Raw genomic sequence first — 18,855 nt, forward strand, 5'->3', positions numbered from 1 at the left:
ATGGACGACTTGCAGGCCTCCAGTGTCCCGCTGGTGGAGAAGTGCTCCTCCCAAGCCGTCATCTTGTCGACCAGGAGCCCCAACAAAGTAGCAGATTCGACTGTCTCCACGGTACCGAACTCCGTGCTCTTCATGGCTGGCCGAAACATGCAGCCTAGCCTGTCTCCAGGATCGGCTAATCCCGTCGCCTCCAGTCCAAGTCCCAATAAGGGGGCAGTACCACTGTTAAACCAGCTGAAGCTGACCGACGACCTCAAAAAAAGCAACCACGGGTGAGTTTCCAATCCGACGAGGGTACAGTAATTGCATTAGTTTGGATTAGGATTGGGTTTCCGGGAAATCCCTCGCTCTGCTATCGGCAGGAGGTATTGGGGACACTGGTGGGCTCACACTTTCCTTCAAACGGCCCCCACAGATCCTTTTCGGCAGACTAAAAAAACAAATCTGGGGGAACTGGAAAGGTATAAATATATGTAGTGTCAAGTCAAAAATAGACGTAATCTGTTCATAGCGTCTGTTCGCTGGGACATGTGTCACCTGCTATGCCTTCACAGCAAGGTGTGGCGTAAAAGTAAGATAGGAAGAACAAGGATGTGGAGCAGGAGAACGAGCTGAAGAAAGCAGCAAAAAATCGATAACGCTCCTCCGTCTCCCCAATCGCGTGTCGGCCTAGAAAGTTTCCCCTTCCACACGAATATGGCCCATAATTATAAAAGGTTGTTGGAATAATTTAATTTATTCTCTAACATTGAGCTATGGCTTTAGACTTCCTTTCGTTAAAATGAAAATATACACATTTTAGCCCATTCCTTACAGGATTCCATCGCACTTTTCACTGTGGTTAGAGTTAATTAAATTTCCAATTCAATTTCAAATCGAACAATAGAATTAATATCTGTGCAGGCCGCAATGCAATTAAATCTGGACTGAATAGAGAGGTCCTAGGCGAACAGGGGTTAAAAACATTGCGGCGCCGCGTGCCTGAAAAAATCGAACTGGCGCCAAGCTTTCTGAAGTTGTTCTCAGTCAGCAATTGGACTCCGGTTAGCTTCGGGCCTTAGTCCTGTGTGAGCGGGTCGTGGCAGTCACTTCTGCGGGGCGCACCGGTCGCGTCCTTTCGCTTAATATATAATATAGTGGGACATTTTTAAAGAATTGTCGCACAATTGACACAGGAAGACGGAGACGGGGGCGGAATATAGACTCTAGTGAGAAAATCTCTTCTGTGCGGCACGTGGTCTATATTTACGTGTGTACTTTTTGGCCGACAACCCGACGGGTACGGTGGTTATGCAATGCTAAGTGCCTGCATGCGAAAACGCGAGTGGAAAAGTGACTTACGGCTCGGCAACCCTAAACGGCCCCCGTGTAGGCTGATGTCAGAGATGCTACGGAGAGCAGGAACTAAAGGACCTGCTTCCTAGCACCTTCTCGCCTACGTTCACTCTTAAAACGGTCTAGGACTAAAGGCTTATTGACTCTCTATGCCGCCTCCATGAAGTGCCCCATACATAAATAGTAGGTGGAATGGTTCTTACTAATTTCCGACCCATTCCCACCTTTTTTGGGTCACCTTTCATATAACCGTGTTTTAGGGCAGTTCTAACATCTAACTTGCAAGCCGTTCCTCCTGTCTTATCTGCAACACATAACTATCCATCAGCTCGGCGTTTATTAATACTGGTCTTCATACATACCCCCTCACTGGTTTTTGGGGTGTAATCGCTTAATTGTCGTTGAGCTCGGATGATCTAATGCCAAGCCATCCGACTAATATTTCCGGCGGCGCTTAATCAGTGTGACTGGCCTCGAGTCTTTTCAGAGATCCGAGCATATTAAGTTCGGAATTTATAGCTGAAGGATACTGGCGATAAACTTGCGTATATACCTAGTAGATTTTAAACAGAAGCAGCTGCTCTTTATGACCGCCAATTAATCAATTAAGTAGTTCGCAATCGATTCCTCTAACCTGGCAACAATAACCAGGCATTAGAAGTGATAAGCTCCAAAACGGCAACGAAGTTCCGGAAGGGTCGCGTGACTTTATTTGAATAGTACTAGGTGAAGAAACTCGAAAGCAAATTTTGCATAAGCCTTCCGCTGACAAGGCGGATGAAATGGGGCCTGGAAAGGGGGTGGGACCCCCTTAATCCGCGTTCCATTACTATTTCTATTTTGCCTGCATCTTTGTTCTGAGTGCATTTCGCAAGGCAAGCTGGCAGTCTTCAGCCCGTTCAGTTGCGATATTGGGTTCGTTAACATGCACTTTGGGTGCATGCGCACTGAAAATGTACCCGCTCTCGGTGCACGAGCACTCGACTGTTCGCGGGACACGATTCGCAGAACTCACACAGATACAGCCCCATATCTATACTCGTTCGTCGTGAGTGCGGATAAAACCCCAGCTGGCTTACCGCTCGACGAGGGGCGGTTGGTGGGGAGTGGGTCTGGTCGATCGGCGGGGGTCTTGGCAAACAAGGGAACCCAACAAATCGAAGCGAAACAGAAACAACTGTGATGACGCTGAAATTGTTTATGGGAGTGTGTCGTACCTCCCAACAGCTGATTTTGTGTATATCTGGCCAGAGCTACTGCGAGTTTTCTTTGCCGGAAGAAGGCACTACCAGTAACTCCAAAAGTTGGTATTATATTGGTTTTAAATAATAGGGTGTCCTAGTACAGCTGCACTGATTGCCCAATTACTATAGTTCATTGAAAAAGTGTGGAGGCCTATAGATAAATCGACCTCCAGAACCCAATTCTAGAATGGAATTAATGCCGTTCTGAGCATTCGACATGCGGTATCTATAAAGGTGCTGTCGGCGCATCGTTGAGTGACATTGCTCGAATTAGACAAAGAACACCGACCCTTACACCGGGGATGTGGGAGCCATCTGGTGGCTAGCGTGTTGCACATGAGTGATGACATTCTCAATGGGAGCAATTGAGCTTTGCACGAAGGGGAGATTGAGCGGCTAGCCGCCTAACGCGGCTAACTGATCGATTGATTGAAAATACAGGTCGTTGGGAAGCTGATCACGCGTTGCAGATAAAAATTACTATGGAGCAGATACTACAGCGAAGCTTCAGCGCGGAGAGTGGGGGCGTCCAAAACTCTAGCTTCGAGAAAACCGTCTCCCAGGTGAACGTAGAAGTTAGTAAGGGGATCAGTCGCTGGAGGTCCCATTATGCGGAGGCGACAACGGAAGTTTTGCCAGATGCCGGACACGGAGCCCGGTGCGATTGCTCCTTGTCCTTTGTGCAGACCCAGCTGACGAAAAACGGCTGCGTCAGCTCACTGCAAAAGTCAGAGAATGGAGCAACTTGCCGGTTTAAGTAGGACTCTCAAAAATAGTTTGGCTTCTCTATCGAACTTCTTCAAATACTCTGCCCTTCTTTTAGGTCCCAGAATAATCTTTGTAATGGCGGCCCAGCGACGAAAAGCCCAGACAACCGCCCTCTGCCCATGGTGGTCAGCGCCAGCGGGTGCAGCGGCAGCCCCAACGGTCAGAAAAAGGGCACCATAGCTCTCTCCCATCTGCCCCAGCGCCCGCCGGTGGACATCGAGTTCTGCAATATATCCTACTCAGTCGCTGATGGCCATCGGCGAGGCTTCAAGACGATCCTAAAAAGCGTGTCGGGAAAATTCCGAAACGGCGAGATCACGGCAATCATGGGACCCTCTGGAGCCGGCAAGAGCACACTGATGAATATCCTTGCCGGATACAAGTAAGTATCAAGAGCGCTATTCAAAACTCATCAGAATTCAGTTACCAAACGTGATTTTCCAGAACTGCCCATCTCAGTGGATCGGTGATGATAAACAGCAAGGAGCGGAACTTGCGCCGTTTTCGTAAGCTCTCCTGCTACATTATGCAGGACGATGTCCTTATCGCCAACTTGACTGTCCGCGAGGCCATGATGGTCGCCGCCAATCTTAAGTTGGGAAAGAACATGATCAGTTACGCCAAGGTGATGGTGGTTGAGGAGATCTTGGAAACCATTGGGCTGAAGGAGTCGGTCAATACCTTAACCTGCAACTTATCCGGCGGCCAGCGAAAGCGTTTGTCCATTGCCCTGGAGCTAGTTAATAATCCTCCCGTGATGTTCTTCGACGAGCCCACCTCCGGCCTCGACAGCTCCACCTGCTTCCAGCTCATTTCGCTCCTGAGGTCGCTTGCCAGGGGAGGCAGGACAATAGTCTGCACCATCCACCAGCCATCGGCGCGCCTTTTTGAAAAGTTCGACCACTTGTATCTGCTGGCCCAGGGCCAGTGTGTCTACGAAGGAAGGGTTAGGGGGTTAGTGCCCTATCTATCGTCCTTGGGATACGAGTGCCCCTCGTACCACAACCCCGCGGATTACGTCTTGGAAGTGGCGTCGGGTGAGTACGGCGACGCCGTACCCAAACTGGTGGAGGCGGTTAAGAGCGGAGCCTGTAAAAAGTACACTCACAAGGACTATCTTCAGTCTCTGACTCAAAAGAAGTCAACGATAAACGATATTGCAAAGGGCAGCGAAAGTGGGCCTGTAACCGCGACTTTGGCTACATTCACGATGGAAGATGAAAAGCCTTCTTTGGAAGACAGGCAACCCGAACCGACGCCCCTGGATGATCCAGCGGAGCTTAAACCACCGAAGCTTGAGACGCAGCAGTCGCAGAATTCGGACTGCAGCGTCATAAACATGCCCACAACCGCCCTGGACGACAGCTGCAGCTTTAGCTCCTCCAAAGGCACTCAGAATGCAGTGGGATCCGGATCGGGTAGACCCAGTGGCGTTGTGGGATGCATGACCTCATTGCTGGACTCTCACGAGAGTGTGGTGACGCTCCCCAACAAGACGGGCTTTCCGACAAGTAGCTGGACGCAGTTCTGGATTCTCCTTAAGCGATCCTTCCGTACTATTCTGCGCGACAGGATGCTGACCCACATGCGGCTCTTCTCGCATGTCATCGTGGGCGCCATTATCGGGATGATCTACTACGATGTGGGTGGTGAGGCCAGCAAGATCATGAGCAACGCTGGGTGCATATTCTTTGTATCCCTGTTCACTACGTTTACGGCGATGATGCCTACCATCCTTACTTGTGAGTACATCTGTTGAAATTATTTTTTCTACTGCCTCTAATTTTATCTTATATATTGCAGTTCCCACTGAAATGTCCGTGTTTGTACGCGAGCATCTCAACTATTGGTACTCCCTGAAGGCATTTTACTTTGCCAAGACCATAGCGGACATGCCCTTTCAGGTAAGCCCCTGGACCCAGTACCCTCAAACACATAATAACCGTCTGCTTTTTGACCTTTCAGATCGTCTTCTCCAGCGTCTATGTTCTAGTGGTCTACTATCTCACCTCGCAGCCGATGGAATTGGAACGGGTCTCGATGTTTGTGCTTATATGCGTGCTCAACTCACTAGTGGCGCAGTCGCTGGGGCTGCTGATCGGGGCGGGGATGAACATCGAAACTGGTGTCTTCCTCGGGCCTGTTACCACGATACCCACGATACTGTTTTCGGGATTCTTCGTGAACTTTGACACAATCCCCGGGTACTTGCAATGGGTCACCTACGTCAGCTACGTCCGTTACGGCTTTGAGGGTATGCTACACTGGGATAATAAGTCGGCCTTTCATTCTAATTGCATTTTCGCAGGTGCTATGGTGGCCATATACGGCATGGATCGAGAAAAACTGCAATGCAACCAGATCTACTGCCACTACCGCTCACCCAAAAAGTTTCTCGAGGAGATGTCCATGGACAACGCCCTGTTCTGGGTGGACGCCGTGGCGCTGGTTGGAATCTTCTTCGCCCTGCGGATCATTGCTTATTTCGTGCTGCGTTGGAAACTGCACATGATTCGCTAAGCGATTGGATTTGTCGATAATCTAGGCTATAATGTATCCCTTGTGTTAGATCACCTGTATATAGAACGAACTCCAGGAGATAAATAGGATAGACATTTACAATTACTGATCGGCAGAGTTGAAAATTTTGCATAGTTTTAGCCGCTATACTAAGTAGCTCTCCCCACATACCAAACATCACAAAAATACTTATGTACGTGTATCAAGGATTCTAAATTATGGCCACATTAAGCTGTTCTGCGTATAATAGATAAATAATAGAAGTTACATAGGTCTACATGTAAATCTAGAAATAGACACAGAAACACCGTCACACACAGTCGCAATCACACCCACATACTCCTGCATCGATTAAGATATAATTCTTGTGACCAAGCAGAAGAGTCTGAACTAACTAGGCTGAAACACTTAAAAAAACGTAGAAAACTTCGGAGTACTTACTCCTCAGAGTACATACAACAATTGGAGCCAAAGCCAAAATCTGAAAATAATTTTCTCCCAACGTTCTTCAACGTCCGTCCCTGTGTTTTACACTCAGTTCATCTTTATCCGAGAATGGGAAGTTTATCCTTTTGTCGCTTTTGGTATTAACTACCTTACAACCGAATCCAGAATACACATTCCAAAGAGGACCTTTGAACCAGCAATAGAAGGGAAGTGGAGAAAGTAGTGGGGAGCAACGGAGATGGAAACGGAAACTGTTTTCATTATTTTGTGATAGAAGTGAATCGATGGAGGGAATGGAATAGAGTAGGGAAGCATAAGTAGTTAACTGGTGATATAAAGCAATTACTGTTTACAAAGTCGTGTACTTGTGAACGAGAGAAATGCAATAACGTTTACGGGCTACGGTGTATTTGTGATTATTACCTTTTATTTACCTATTACCTTAATTTTCTTAGTTTCATTAATGCCCTATTGATTGTAATGCCAAAATAAATACAACTTTTCTTTAAACGAAAGCCTACCTCCATCCTCTACTTTGCATTCTATGCCAAAGATAGAACTATGATGTTAACCAAAAATAAGTTCTCTATGGGAGTCAAGGAATTGTATAAGGAATGATTTAAAGTCAATTGAAATTTTTAATATCAACTCTGTAATCCTCTGTTAACCATTTAAGGTTTGTTGAAAACTGGCAGATACAATGAATACAATTGATATACATTTGGTTTAATAAAAAATCAAAATCATTAATTTCTTGATTGGCCATTGATTTAACTTGGTTTCATAAAAAATCAAAATCATCATTTCTGATATACGAAAATTAATATACATACTTCATAAAAAAATTGATTGGATCAAAGTTAAAGCCTGTAAAATCATATTGAATCATTCTTATTTTAAGAAATGTCCTCAGAGATGTCTGTAAAACTAATGTCAAACTAAAAATGAGCACCCTTTTGAAATTTGAAAATGCCTTATGGCCACCACGAAGCCTATATCACCGCACTAGAATCTCCAGTCCGAAAGCGGGATTACCTTTGAAGATTCAATTTCTAAACTCTCCGTACATTTGTCGGATGAGACCTTTCTTTGGAACGACGATGGAGGAGTTTCTGGCCTGAAATAGTCCTATCCTTTTTCCACTTTGGGCCAGGTCTTCTTTAAGCATTAGAGCTTAAGAAATACCGTTGGAGAGCCGGAGACTTGATATATTTATTTTACTATTATGTAAAATCAGTTCATTTAAATTCAGACCCAGTCGAGGCGATTCTACATGTCCTGGACCAAATCACATTCGCGTTATAGGGTAGAGGCCAATGGTAGATGGTACAGGCTTGAGTGGGAGCCGGTAGGTGGAGGAGAGACGGAGACCCAGCTAGTTCACACCAGCAGCATCGTCGTCACCATCGCCAGAAACATCTAAAGCTACAGCAGCAACATTCGGGGACAGCAAAGGGAAGTAAAAGGCAGGTCCCAAACACCAAAATTCCAGAAAACCAAGACAAGAAGAAAACAAAAAATGAGGCACCAACACAACGGAACAGGGCAAAGTAAACGCCAACTAACCATAAGAAAAATGACCAGCGATAATTTTAATTTGAAACCAGTTTCTATGCTAAACAAAATCCTACGCCGCTGCCCAAGACTCTCCAAGTCTTATTCTTTTATGAGTAACCAGGGATGTAACCAAACAAAAAGCCACAAACAGAGAGCTATCCGGTCCGCAGCGGAGAAATAACTATACCCAGTACCCCCAGACAGCGTTGAGGTATATTTCATGCCTTATACGAGAGATTGCTTGTGAACTTTATAAGGTTTAATTTTTTTCATGCCAATATCTTTTCATTTAGATATACCTGTAGCACTAACGAATGGCGGAATGCGCCTGCTTGCTAGGCAATCCTAAATCCATTTTGAGGTTTTCTATTTGATAGGTATACATATTTTTTCAGCCTGGTGGATATACCTCAAATACCAGGTATATCTGCAGACGACACATTCCTCTATAGCTCCTCGACTTGTTTTTTTAGCTGTGTATGGGTTGCCGGTGGCCATTGAATCTCGTCAGACTGGACCGGACTACTGGACCTCTCTCTGCTCGGAGAGCGCCGCGAACAAGAAAATGAAAAACGAAACTGCAACAAGTGAAAAATGTGCTGTAGCCACAACAGGTAGAGCCGTGTGAGAGATTCCAGAGATCTCTCCCAGAGAGGGAGAGACGGATCGCGGCCGAGACGCTCCCCCGACTCAGGTGGGACAAACCCGTCTAGCGACTTTTTCCACCTCGAGATTCTCCAGCGGATCTCTGAGGCGCTCAGTTCCGTGGCGAACGCTGAGCGAGTGGTTTGGGCCGAGTTCTGCCTTCCGACTAAGCGCCGAAAAGGAGCACGTGCGTCCGTCGGGTGACAAAAGTGAAGGTGCGTCCCAGAGAATAGTCCTGCTGCATTCCTGCTAGTGTCATCAAGTGCCAGCCCTGTGTCATTTTTTTATGAATTAGTCACCAATTGGAGGCAAATCAAAGCAGCTGGCGCTCCAGCAGGCTCCCACTCGCTGCCCCCAGTGCAGCCTTATTTGTTTGTGAAGCAGTGTGTGTGTGTGCGAGTCTCCGTTGAAAATTGTTATAAGTGAAAAATTCCAACATTGCTGTTGCAAGCAAGCGACAGCAACGGCAACGGCAACAGCAGCAGCAGCAACAAGCCACATACAAGAGCGAAAAATGAAGCAAAACACGTTTTGCTGAAAGAAAAAATATGCTGCGTCTGATATCCGTGCGCGTGTGTGTGCCTTTGTGTCAGCACGGTGTCCGTGAGAGCATCGGGAGTCGGGTTGTGTGTGCCCCACCAACACCGAAACGCCTGTAGAAATGTGAAGAAAATGGTAGGTACTCATAAACATTCATCGTGGACCTGGGCTGGATAGATATTTTTGGCTTGAGGCCCCATTTAGGCCTTCGGTCGCAGGCGCAGCCGCAGTCAGAGAAACTTTAGACAAGCCAATGTGGGATATATTCCAGGAACCAGCCAATGGGGCACCATAGAGATCCTATTTATCCCTAAATTGAATAACGACCGCCAATCACTTTCTGACACCAGCTAATGGTGATGCAGATATGCATTTATGACCGACTTGGAGTACGAATGTGGATATAGTATACGTTCATACACCAATAAAACTTAATATATACTTCTCGAATTATGACAAACCAAAGGGTAACGTAGGCAGCGGTTACCTCCGTGGTTGTGTCTTTATCTATCTGTGAATCTGAATCTGTGGTTGTAAAGGTTGCCCTCCTCGGATGCCCGACTCGCAATGTTATTGTGCTGCCAGTATCGGATGCTGGGGTCACCCATTGCCCAATCCGAATGTATTTGGAAGCGCACTGCCACGTAATCCGGCCAGACCGTATTCTGCAGGGGTTTCCTGGCCGACTATAGAATTATGTGGTTGACTCGATTTATCTCTGGAAACCCAGGAAAAGTTGGCATTGCTCAATCATTACAAGTCTTCTTGATATTTTTTGTGTTCTAGCTTCCACAGCTTGTGGGTTTGAATTTACATTGCTAATGTATAAACACAGATATGGCATTTATTAACTATTAAATAGAGCCAACTCAAACGCTGTTTCAATGGCGAAGAAACCAGATATGGCCCAAACCAGTCTATGGTGCGTATGAGAAAGTGTAAAGGAGACAGATAAAGTCAGATACATATATCAATCAAGAATATTGAATTTCTTTTCTTTCATTAATTTAGTCAACATCAAACAAGAGTCGTAAACGGTCAACTCTAATAGGAATTCCAGTCGAGAGTTCAAGGTGGGTCAGTTAACTTTACCAAAACTGTTCCATTCTAAGCGAAGTACTCGACTATTTCAATTTATGTCAGTTTCTTTAACTGACACATCCAGATTCAAATTAAAAAGAATCTTATTCATATATAAATAAGGCTTAAAAAAGAATTGAATATAGGGTTGTTCTTATTCCATTGAAATTTTATGGAAACGAGGAACTACCAATCACAGATGGGACCCATAAAAAAAGAAAACCAAACACCAGTACCAAAAACCTTTGATAGTGCCCAAAAATGAAATGAGAAGACGGGCAGGAACAGAAAAAGCAAAAACTCAGACAGCTAACAATACCATTAGAGCAGGTAGATTTTTAAGATTAATGAACGGGCTCGGCTTCAAAAGCTTCGGACAACAAATACGAAATTTACGACGCATTTTTACGTACGGGTATCCAGCGGACTAAGCCGAGCCAATCGGTACCCCAACCAATATTCTGAAAAATTCTACGGGTCCGACGCCCGTGTCCGTCCAGTAAAGAGCTCATGCCGACATTCCTATACGCCTATTAGGAGGTAGTCTTACTAAATGAATAGGTATATAATCAAATGTTAAACAATTTATTAAATCAGAAGTATATAAAATGAGACCTTTCCTCCTTGGTCATCGAGTACGAAAATAATTAGAAGAACTTTTTTAAAAACGATTTCCTTGACCCGGTTATAATAATAAAAATTTCAAGTTCGTTGCTTAAGTCCTTTGTTTTCTGAGAGTATGTATATAAATTTTATGAGTCACGGACTCTTCCTTTCTTCCTAAATAAAAGCAAGAAGCTTTTAATGTCTAATGGTGTTAAATTACTTTCTTCACTTTGGAAACAAAGTGAATTATTTTAAAAAGCTGTTAGAAAATGTTACGCGTTACGCTTTGGCGCTTCTTACTTCTCCAGATCGTGCCCCGATGTGAAGCTAATCTTGTGGGCGACGGAGTGTAAAATGGAGCTGTTAATTGAAAGTATATTTTCATTACCCAGTATGAATGAATTATATTTGCATAGATTACGTTGTATGTTATACGTACTTAAAGTTATAAATAAGTTGAATATTACAATTATAATTCGATTAAGCTAATAAAAATATAAATATTTAAAACTAAACTCCACTTTCTGTTTCTGTTTCAGGCTACTGGTGAATCGAACAACAAACCAACATAACTAAAATGATGCATTCCAGGATGCATCCAGAGTGTACCCTACAAGTAAACAAACGTGCTCTCTATAAGAACAGTGCTAAGTAAACACAATCGTGAAAGAAAAAAAAAATTCCAAGTTCCAATTTTACTAAAAGGGTTCACTCCGCTCTCATAAGAGCCCCAGTGGAGATGGAGAGGCTTTGCCGGGGACAGCCCTTACCAATGCTTCTGCTGTTCCTGCTCCTGCTGGCAATAGAGCTCGGCATTGGCCGGGCGAACGAAGAATCCAGGCCGGCAATGCAGCTCCTGTCTCCCCGAGGACGCAGCTACGCGACCACTTACGAGCAATATGCGGCCTTTCCACGCCGCAGAAGCCCCTCATTGGCGGGAGAGATGCAATCCCGTGCTGTGGATACGAGTGCCGACTTTGACGTACTGGAGGGACAGCCGCGAGGAACCACGGTAGGCTTCATTCCCACCAAACCGAAATTCACCTACCGATTCAACGAACCGCCAGAAGAGTTCACCCTCGACCCGGTCACCGGCGAAGTGAAGACAAATGTGGTGCTCGACCGCGAAGGCATGCACGACCACTACGACTTAGTGGTACTCTCTTCGCAGCCTACCTACCCCATCGAGGTGCGCATCAAGGTACTCGACATCAACGACAACTCGCCCGAGTTCCCGGAGCCCAGCATAGCCGTTTCCTTTTCCGAAAGTGCCGTGTCCGGAACGCGTCTCCTTCTAGACGCTGCCACGGATGCAGATTCGGGCGAGAACGGGGTGACGGACCAGTACGAGATTGTGGCCGGCAATGTCGACAACAAGTTTAGGCTGGCCACGACGACTAATCCAAGCGGGGATACGTCGTACCTTCACTTGGAAACGAAAGGAAACCTGGATCGGGAGTCACGTGGCTCCTATCAGCTTAACGTTTCCGCCCGAGATGGTGGAACTCCGCCGAGGTTTGGGTTTCTACAGGTCAACGTTACCATTTTGGACGTGAACGATAACCCGCCCATATTCGACCACAGTGACTACAATGTGTCCCTTAACGAGACAGCTTTGCCGGGTACCCCAGTAGTTACTGTCATGGCATCCGACAACGACTTGGGGGACAACAGTAAGATCACTTACTACCTGGCCGAGACAGAGCACCAGTTCGCAGTCAATCCGGAGACGGGCGTCATCTCCAACACGGAGCGCGTAAACTGTCCGCAACAAACGAATGCCAAGGGCATCGGTCAGAAGGCCTGCGTCTTTACGGTGTTTGCTCGCGACCACGGATCCCCGCGGCAGGACGGCCGAGCGTACGTAACGGTGAACCTTGTAGACACCAACGACCACGACCCTATAATTCGGTTCCAGTACTTTCCGCCCACCGGTAGTGTGGCCACCGTGGACGAGAACGCCGCGAACGGGACCGTTGTGGCTGCCGTATCCGTGATTGACTCCGATGACGGTTTGAATGGAAACACCACTACCCGCATTGTTTCCGGCAACGAGATGGGACATTTTCGACTGGAGAAAACGGGCAGTCTGCACATAGTACGAGTCAACGGCGTCCTGGACCGCGAGGAGATAGGAAAGTACAACCTGACGGTAGTGGCCATGGACAAGGGGACCCCCGCGCGGACGACCACCGCCCACCTGATAATAGACGTAAACGATGTCAACGACCATGAGCCCGTATTCGAGAAGTCGGAGTACTCAGCGGTTTTGACCGAGCTGGCCTCCAAGGGCAGCTATGTTACCTCCATAACAGCTACTGACGGAGACACAGGCGTAAATGCCGAGGTGCATTACGAGATCCTTTCGGGCAACGAGCTCAATTGGTTTTCGATGGACCCGCTCACAGGTCTGATCGTGACGGCCGGACCACTGGATCGGGAGGTGAGTGACAGCGTGGAGCTAAGCATTTCAGCGAGGGACGGTGGTCCCAACCCTAAGTTCGCCTACACCCAACTAAAAGTGACGATTCTGGACGAGAACGACGAGGCGCCGCAGTTCACGCAAAGCCGTTTGAACGTGACCCTTAGTGAAAATTCTCCGGCGCAGACTCTGGTGGCCGTGCTAGCGGCGACGGACCACGACCAGGGAACCAATGGATCGGTGACTTTCGCGCTGGCGCCTAGCGTGGAGCGTCTCTACCCCCAGCAGTTCGCTGTCGACGCGATAACGGGGCAGTTAACAACGCGGCGATTCCTAGATCGTGAGACAACGGCGCGCTACGAGATTTCCGTGATCGCCCGCGACCAGGGCGCACCCACTCCTCAGTCCTCCACTGCCACTGTCTGGCTGAACGTGGCAGATGTGAACGATAACGATCCAGAGTTTTATCCACAGCACTACATCTACACACTCGAGGATGACAGCAAAAATGACGTCCATGAGGACGGCCAGGGAAAAATCCTTCTGCACGTCACGGCCTCAGATCGGGACGAGGGTGATAACGCCTTAATTGAGTATAGCCTGGTGTCAGGTGGCGAGGGCCTCTTCCAATTGGACGCTCGCTCCGGAGCCCTTAGGCTGCACGCCGACGTGGGGGCTACTCACCTGAAGCCACACTACAAGCTGCTTGTATCGGCCCGTGACCACGGACAGCCAGCGGGGAGGTAAGCGGCGAATTATATTTTGTTCAGTTTAAAATTAAATTCCACATTTATATTTGCTACTAATAAATAGTATAACAATTAACAATTAGTCGAAGTAAAACTTGCTTAAAGAAAGTTATAATATTTACTTTTTGAATTTTTTTACATTTTCAAGAATCTTAATTTTTATATTTTGTATTTGAATTAAAAAGGAAAAGCCAACGCGATGCTGTGGTTGAAATCGTTCTTGGATCCAAGGTGCTGCAGCTCGAGTGCGACCATGGAAAGAGCAGTTACGAGTTCCAACTCGTCGAGGATCACGAGCAGCAACCGGCAAAGAAGGGCCGCGAAGTCGGTGTGGTGCAGATGAAAGCCCCGTCTGGAAACTCCCTGCTTCCCCTCGAATTCCTCATAATTCACGGAGACAAGGACAGAAACTTCACCATTGACTCAACCTCTGGCGCCATTTCCACCGCCACCGCCCTGGACCGGGAAGTGCAGACCCACTTCCACCTGACGATCTTGGCCAGATCGATGTCCAGCACAAGCTATTCCTACGGGACATGTGGCGTTAACATCGCAGTCATTGATTTAAACGATAATGCGCCTGTTTTTGCCTTGGACCGCGACTCGGAACCCACTATTTGGTTGCCGGAGGATGCCGCCGTAGGCCAGGAGGTGTATTTATCCAGAGTGCGAGATCGGGATGCAGGTGTAAATAGTCGGATCCGCTACAATCTCACCCACAATCCAAACGATCAATTCCATATTGGACCCATCACTGGAGTGCTTTATCTGCAGAGACCCGTTGCTGCCGATCCGGGAGCGGTGCTTCTTGTGGAGTTAATGGCCACTGACTCCGGCCATCCTGCCCTCTCCAGTCGCCTGAGTCTTTCAGTTAACATAGCGGATGTGAACGACCACACGCCTGTATTTGACCACACCTCGTACGAGACCTCATTGCTAGAAGGCACAAGAGTCAACACTCGCTTCTTCGCACTGCCTGCCACGGATATGGACACTGCCGAGAACGGACGAATCTCGTACGAGATTATCGAAGGAAATGGGGAGCGCGTCTTCGGAATTTTCCCAGACGGGTACTTGTTTGTAAAAGCTCCATTGGATCGCGAGGTTCGTGACTACTATGCTTTGACTGTTTCATGCCGAGATGCCGGACAGCCTTCCCGCTCTTCCGAAGTGCCTGTGGTCATCCACGTGATCGATGAAAACGACAACGCACCGCAGTTCACCAACGCAACATTTACGTTTAGCATACCAGAGAACGCTCCGTCTGATACGTTTGTGGGTAAGCTGACGGCTCTCGACCGAGACATTGGACGGAACGCCGAGCTGAGTTTTGTCCTCACCAGCCACACTCAGGACTTTACAATCGACATTAGAAACGGATTCATAAAGACGCTGCGGCCTTTCGACCGGGAGGCCTTGGTGCGCGACAGTCGGAGCACGGCGGAAGGAGAAAGCGGCTCCGACGTGCGGGCTAGCCGAATATCCGCCACGGAAGGAAGTTACATCATTTTGGAGGCTACTGTGTCGGACAACGGCAGCCCTCGGCTGAGTGACAAGGTCAAAGTTAAGGTAATCGTCACGGACGTTAACGACAATGCACCGGTATTCCTGCGGGCCCCTTACCACGTAACAATCTCCGAGGGTGCCTCCGAGGGCACTCACCTCGCTCACGTTTTCACGCAGGATGCAGATGAAGGCCTCAACGGAGACGTTTACTATTCCTTAGCCGAAGGGAACGAGGCTGGTCAGTTCAGCCTCGACGGCGCCACGGGACAACTGACGTTGGCTCGTCGACTGGACCGGGAGTCCCAAGAGATCCACCACCTCGTTGTCGTTGCCCAGGATGCTGCTCTAAAGGATTCACTGAGCGCCAATACTACCATTACCATTGTTGTATTGGACGAGAACGACAATGCACCGGAGTTCACGCAGTCTAGCAGCGAAGTTTCCGTGTTGGAAACCAGTCCCACGGGAACGGAGTTGATGCGATTCCGTGCGAGCGATGCCGACCAGGGTGTCAACAGCCAGGTGGTGTTCAGCATTTCGGCCGGCAATCGCCGGGATACATTCCATATTGACAGCACCACTGGCAGTCTCTTCCTTCACAAGATGCTGGATTACGAGGACATCACCAGCTATACGCTCAACATTACGGCCTCCGACTGTGGCACGCCCTTGTTGTCCACCACCGTGCTTTACAATGTTGTGGTGGTGGATGCCAACGACAATCCTCCGATTTTTCCCAGCACTGCAATCGTGCGTCAGATCAAGGAGGGCATTGGACTGAAGACGCCAATTGTGACAGTCCTCGCTGACGATCCAGACTCCGGTCTGAATGGCAAGGTGAGTTACGCCATCAGCAAGCAAGAGCCGGAGATTTCCGGTGGTCGGCACTTCGGCATAAACACTGAGACTGGAGTGATCTACACGCTCAGAGACATAGATCGTGAAGCCATCGACACCTTTCGCCTGACAGTGGTGGCCACAGATCGCGCTCAGCCGTCGGTGCTCCAGCTTCACGCGGAAAAGCTAGTCACGGTGATTGTGGAGGACATCAACGACAACGCACCCGTGTTCGTATCCATGAATGCAGCCATATTGCCAACGACGGAACAGGGACCCCATCAGGTGATGCGGGTACACGCTCGAGATGCGGACTCTTCTAGCAACGGCCTGGTCACGTACGAGATAGTGAGTGGGCAACAGGAGCTGTTCCGGCTGCATAGGAATACGGGAATCGTGACTTTCACCCCCCGACCACAATACAAGTCCCAAGTGCGCTATCAACTTACCTTGAAGGCCACGGACGAGGCGGTACAGAGCGAACGTCGCAGCTCCGAGGTTTATATCTCGATTATCACGCCCGGCTTCGGAGCCAGCGAAGCTCCCCAGTTTGGGAACAAAAACATACTTTCCGGATCCGTATACGAAAACGAACCACTTGGCACAAGTATCCTGACCATGAGCGCTCACCTAGCAGGCTCGGAGATCGAGTACTTCGTGACCAATGTGACAGCGGGCAGCGGAGCCTATAGTGGCCAGGTGGATCGTCTCTTTGACATCGATGCTAAGCTGGGAATCCTGTCAACTGCTGCGGAGCTGGACCGCGAGGCCGGACCGGACATTTACGAAGTGGAAGTCTATGCCATCGCCTTGGGTGGACAGCCGCGCACGTCCAGCACGAAGGTTAGTAGTTGGAAAATGTGGTCAAAACCTGTTCGGTCTTTTCAATTGAAGGCATGACTTACAAAAAATATTTTCGAAGTTTATACGGGATCTCTCAGACTTGTAAGACCGTAATCCCCGTATCATCGTAATCCCCTGTCCAAGGATTGTTTTCTCCGGAAGACTATGTTAGTAGCCGCTTGCTTTACATCGGGAGCTTTTAGGCTTTTCTTTCCACCATTCCTCTGCAGCTCCGCACTTGAGTGAGATCGGAACGAAGAATGCCATAGCTGGGTTTTAGCAGCCGCGGCTGAAGATTCTGGGCCAGTTTCAAGGGCTTATCAGTGCAAGTCGAGACCGCACTAATGCGCTTTTAATGTCTTGTGCTGATATGAAATATTGATTGCACGCCATCCCGAAGCTCCACCGTTCCTTGGCTCTCCGATTCCCAAGACCCCCAGACAACGAACCCCCGAGCACGGGCACGTTGTTGCGATGGAGCCTTGAGATGCAAATTAACAGGGCCACTGCGAATGCCTCGGACTCGTCCCTAAGAACTGATAACTGGTGAATGAATTCGCCGGCCAGGGAGGAGTCCCTCGCCAGATCGGTGGGGAGGAACCAGATAGACCTGTGTATCGAGAAAATATTTTACATCGCAACGCAGCGATGCGCTGCATAAATGGGCCGCAGGGATAGAATTATAATAAGTTGCTTCATTGGCAGATGCCTTTAATTATGCCCGGCTACCCTACTCACGGGAGTCAGACCTCGACCTCCCTTCGCCCCTTGGCGGGCGTCCTCGGACCTCGGACTCTGCAGGCCTCCTTCAGGCATCCGACGTCCGAAGCGAGAAGCAGTAGAGAAAAGAATAATTCCAAAAAACCCGTCTCGCAGCTTCTTTTCACTTCGGGAGCGACTCCCTCTTCACCACCCCATCTCTCCATATCTCCACTGGGTCCCCTTTTGCCCCCGCCTCCTACTACAGCCCTCACCCCTTTCCCCTTGGCGGGAACACACGTTGTACGCGTAGGTATGCCAACAATTCACGCATGCAAATGTGTGTAGATCCAGTTCCAGTTTCGTGCACGAATCCGCGACTCCAAGGATGGCACCTCTCCCAGGGACCCCAGCTAGGAGAGCCCTATGGCTTAGTGTGTTTTGCTCGGTATGCCTCGCGTGCGAAGAGTGTTTCAATCAATTCATTGTTGCATTGATTTAAAACGATTGTCGTGTTCCCTTATATTTCGGTTTTTTGTTCGTTTCTTGCTAATTTGCTAGCTTCAAATATGTGGTTCTTACATGATTTTAGCCCCCATAACAGAAAAAAAAACTAGACTAGACTTTTCTACATGTAGAGAAAGCAACTACATTTATGCTAGTTATGTTTATTATAGAGATCTTTCGACCCACTCCAGCCGCACTTTCTTCTCAAACTAACTTGTTCAGCTAAAGCGCCAAAGAACTATTAAAAGTCACTATAATTTAGTAATCGATCTAGACACTCTAAAGTGTCCCTAAATCCGATCCCTGGAACACGGAAAACGGGAATAAAAAAGGCGTGTTCTTGAGCCTTGAGTGTCCATTAAACGGGTTGACAAATGGTCGCATTTTCGCAGTTGCACCCGCCACCGATCAAATTAATGCAATTAGCTGCACACATTTCACTGTAAATGGTGCTCCGCTGATACATACACAGCCGGCTCCACACGCCCATTAATCCACACACGATAATTCCTAGGATGAGCCATCCCCGCACCCGAACCTCTCCGAACCT

The 18,855-nt window shown here is 48.1% G+C and overlaps 2 protein-coding genes and 1 long non-coding RNA gene across 4 annotated transcripts in view; 2 read left to right on the forward strand and 1 right to left on the reverse strand.

The window, feature by feature from the left end:
• Window positions 1–6,829, forward strand: Atet (ABC transporter expressed in trachea). Its single transcript, XM_070276959.1, has 6 exons — window positions 1–272; window positions 3,403–3,729; window positions 3,792–5,089; window positions 5,151–5,244; window positions 5,306–5,601; window positions 5,656–6,829. Exons 1-6 carry the CDS (start codon window positions 1–3, stop codon window positions 5,865–5,867), a joined length of 2,499 nt encoding a protein of 832 aa, XP_070133060.1. The 3' UTR covers window positions 5,868–6,829.
• LOC138925743 (uncharacterized) lies at window positions 266–14,238 on the reverse strand. 2 transcript variants are annotated; one of them, XR_011441954.1, is made up of 3 exons: window positions 14,036–14,238; window positions 13,849–13,963; window positions 266–453 (listed from the first exon to the last, which is right to left on the reverse strand). It is a non-coding gene; the product is annotated as an uncharacterized lncRNA (long non-coding RNA). The 2 variants fall into 2 exon arrangements; XR_011441953.1 differs by having other exon boundaries at window positions 13,849–13,966.
• Window positions 8,622–18,855, forward strand: part of ft (cadherin-related tumor suppressor fat) — a 22,141-nt gene continuing 11,907 nt past the window's right edge. The window contains exons 1-3 of the mRNA XM_017250029.3: window positions 8,622–9,191; window positions 11,282–13,907; window positions 14,099–17,099. Coding sequence (XP_017105518.3) covers window positions 11,482–13,907; window positions 14,099–17,099 — 5,427 coding nt within the window. The 5' untranslated portion in view covers window positions 8,622–9,191; window positions 11,282–11,481. The remainder of the gene's footprint in view (window positions 9,192–11,281; window positions 13,908–14,098; window positions 17,100–18,855) is intronic.

This window comes from Drosophila bipectinata, chromosome 2L, assembly GCF_030179905.1.
Source record: "Drosophila bipectinata strain 14024-0381.07 chromosome 2L, DbipHiC1v2, whole genome shotgun sequence".
Taxonomy (NCBI): domain Eukaryota; kingdom Metazoa; phylum Arthropoda; class Insecta; order Diptera; family Drosophilidae; genus Drosophila; species Drosophila bipectinata.

Bases quoted from the DNA above. Each gene is read 5' to 3' on its own strand.
- Atet (XM_070276959.1), top strand. From the start codon at position 1: ATGGACGACTTGCAGGCCTCCAGTGTCCCGCTGGTGGAGAAGTGCTCC. The intron at 5,090-5,150 runs GTGAGTACATCT...TATATATTGCAG, and splicing joins GATGCCTACCATCCTTACTT to TTCCCACTGAAATGTCCGTG. The intron at 5,245-5,305 runs CTTTCAGGTAAG...CTGCTTTTTGAC, and splicing joins AAGACCATAGCGGACATGCC to CTTTCAGATCGTCTTCTCCA.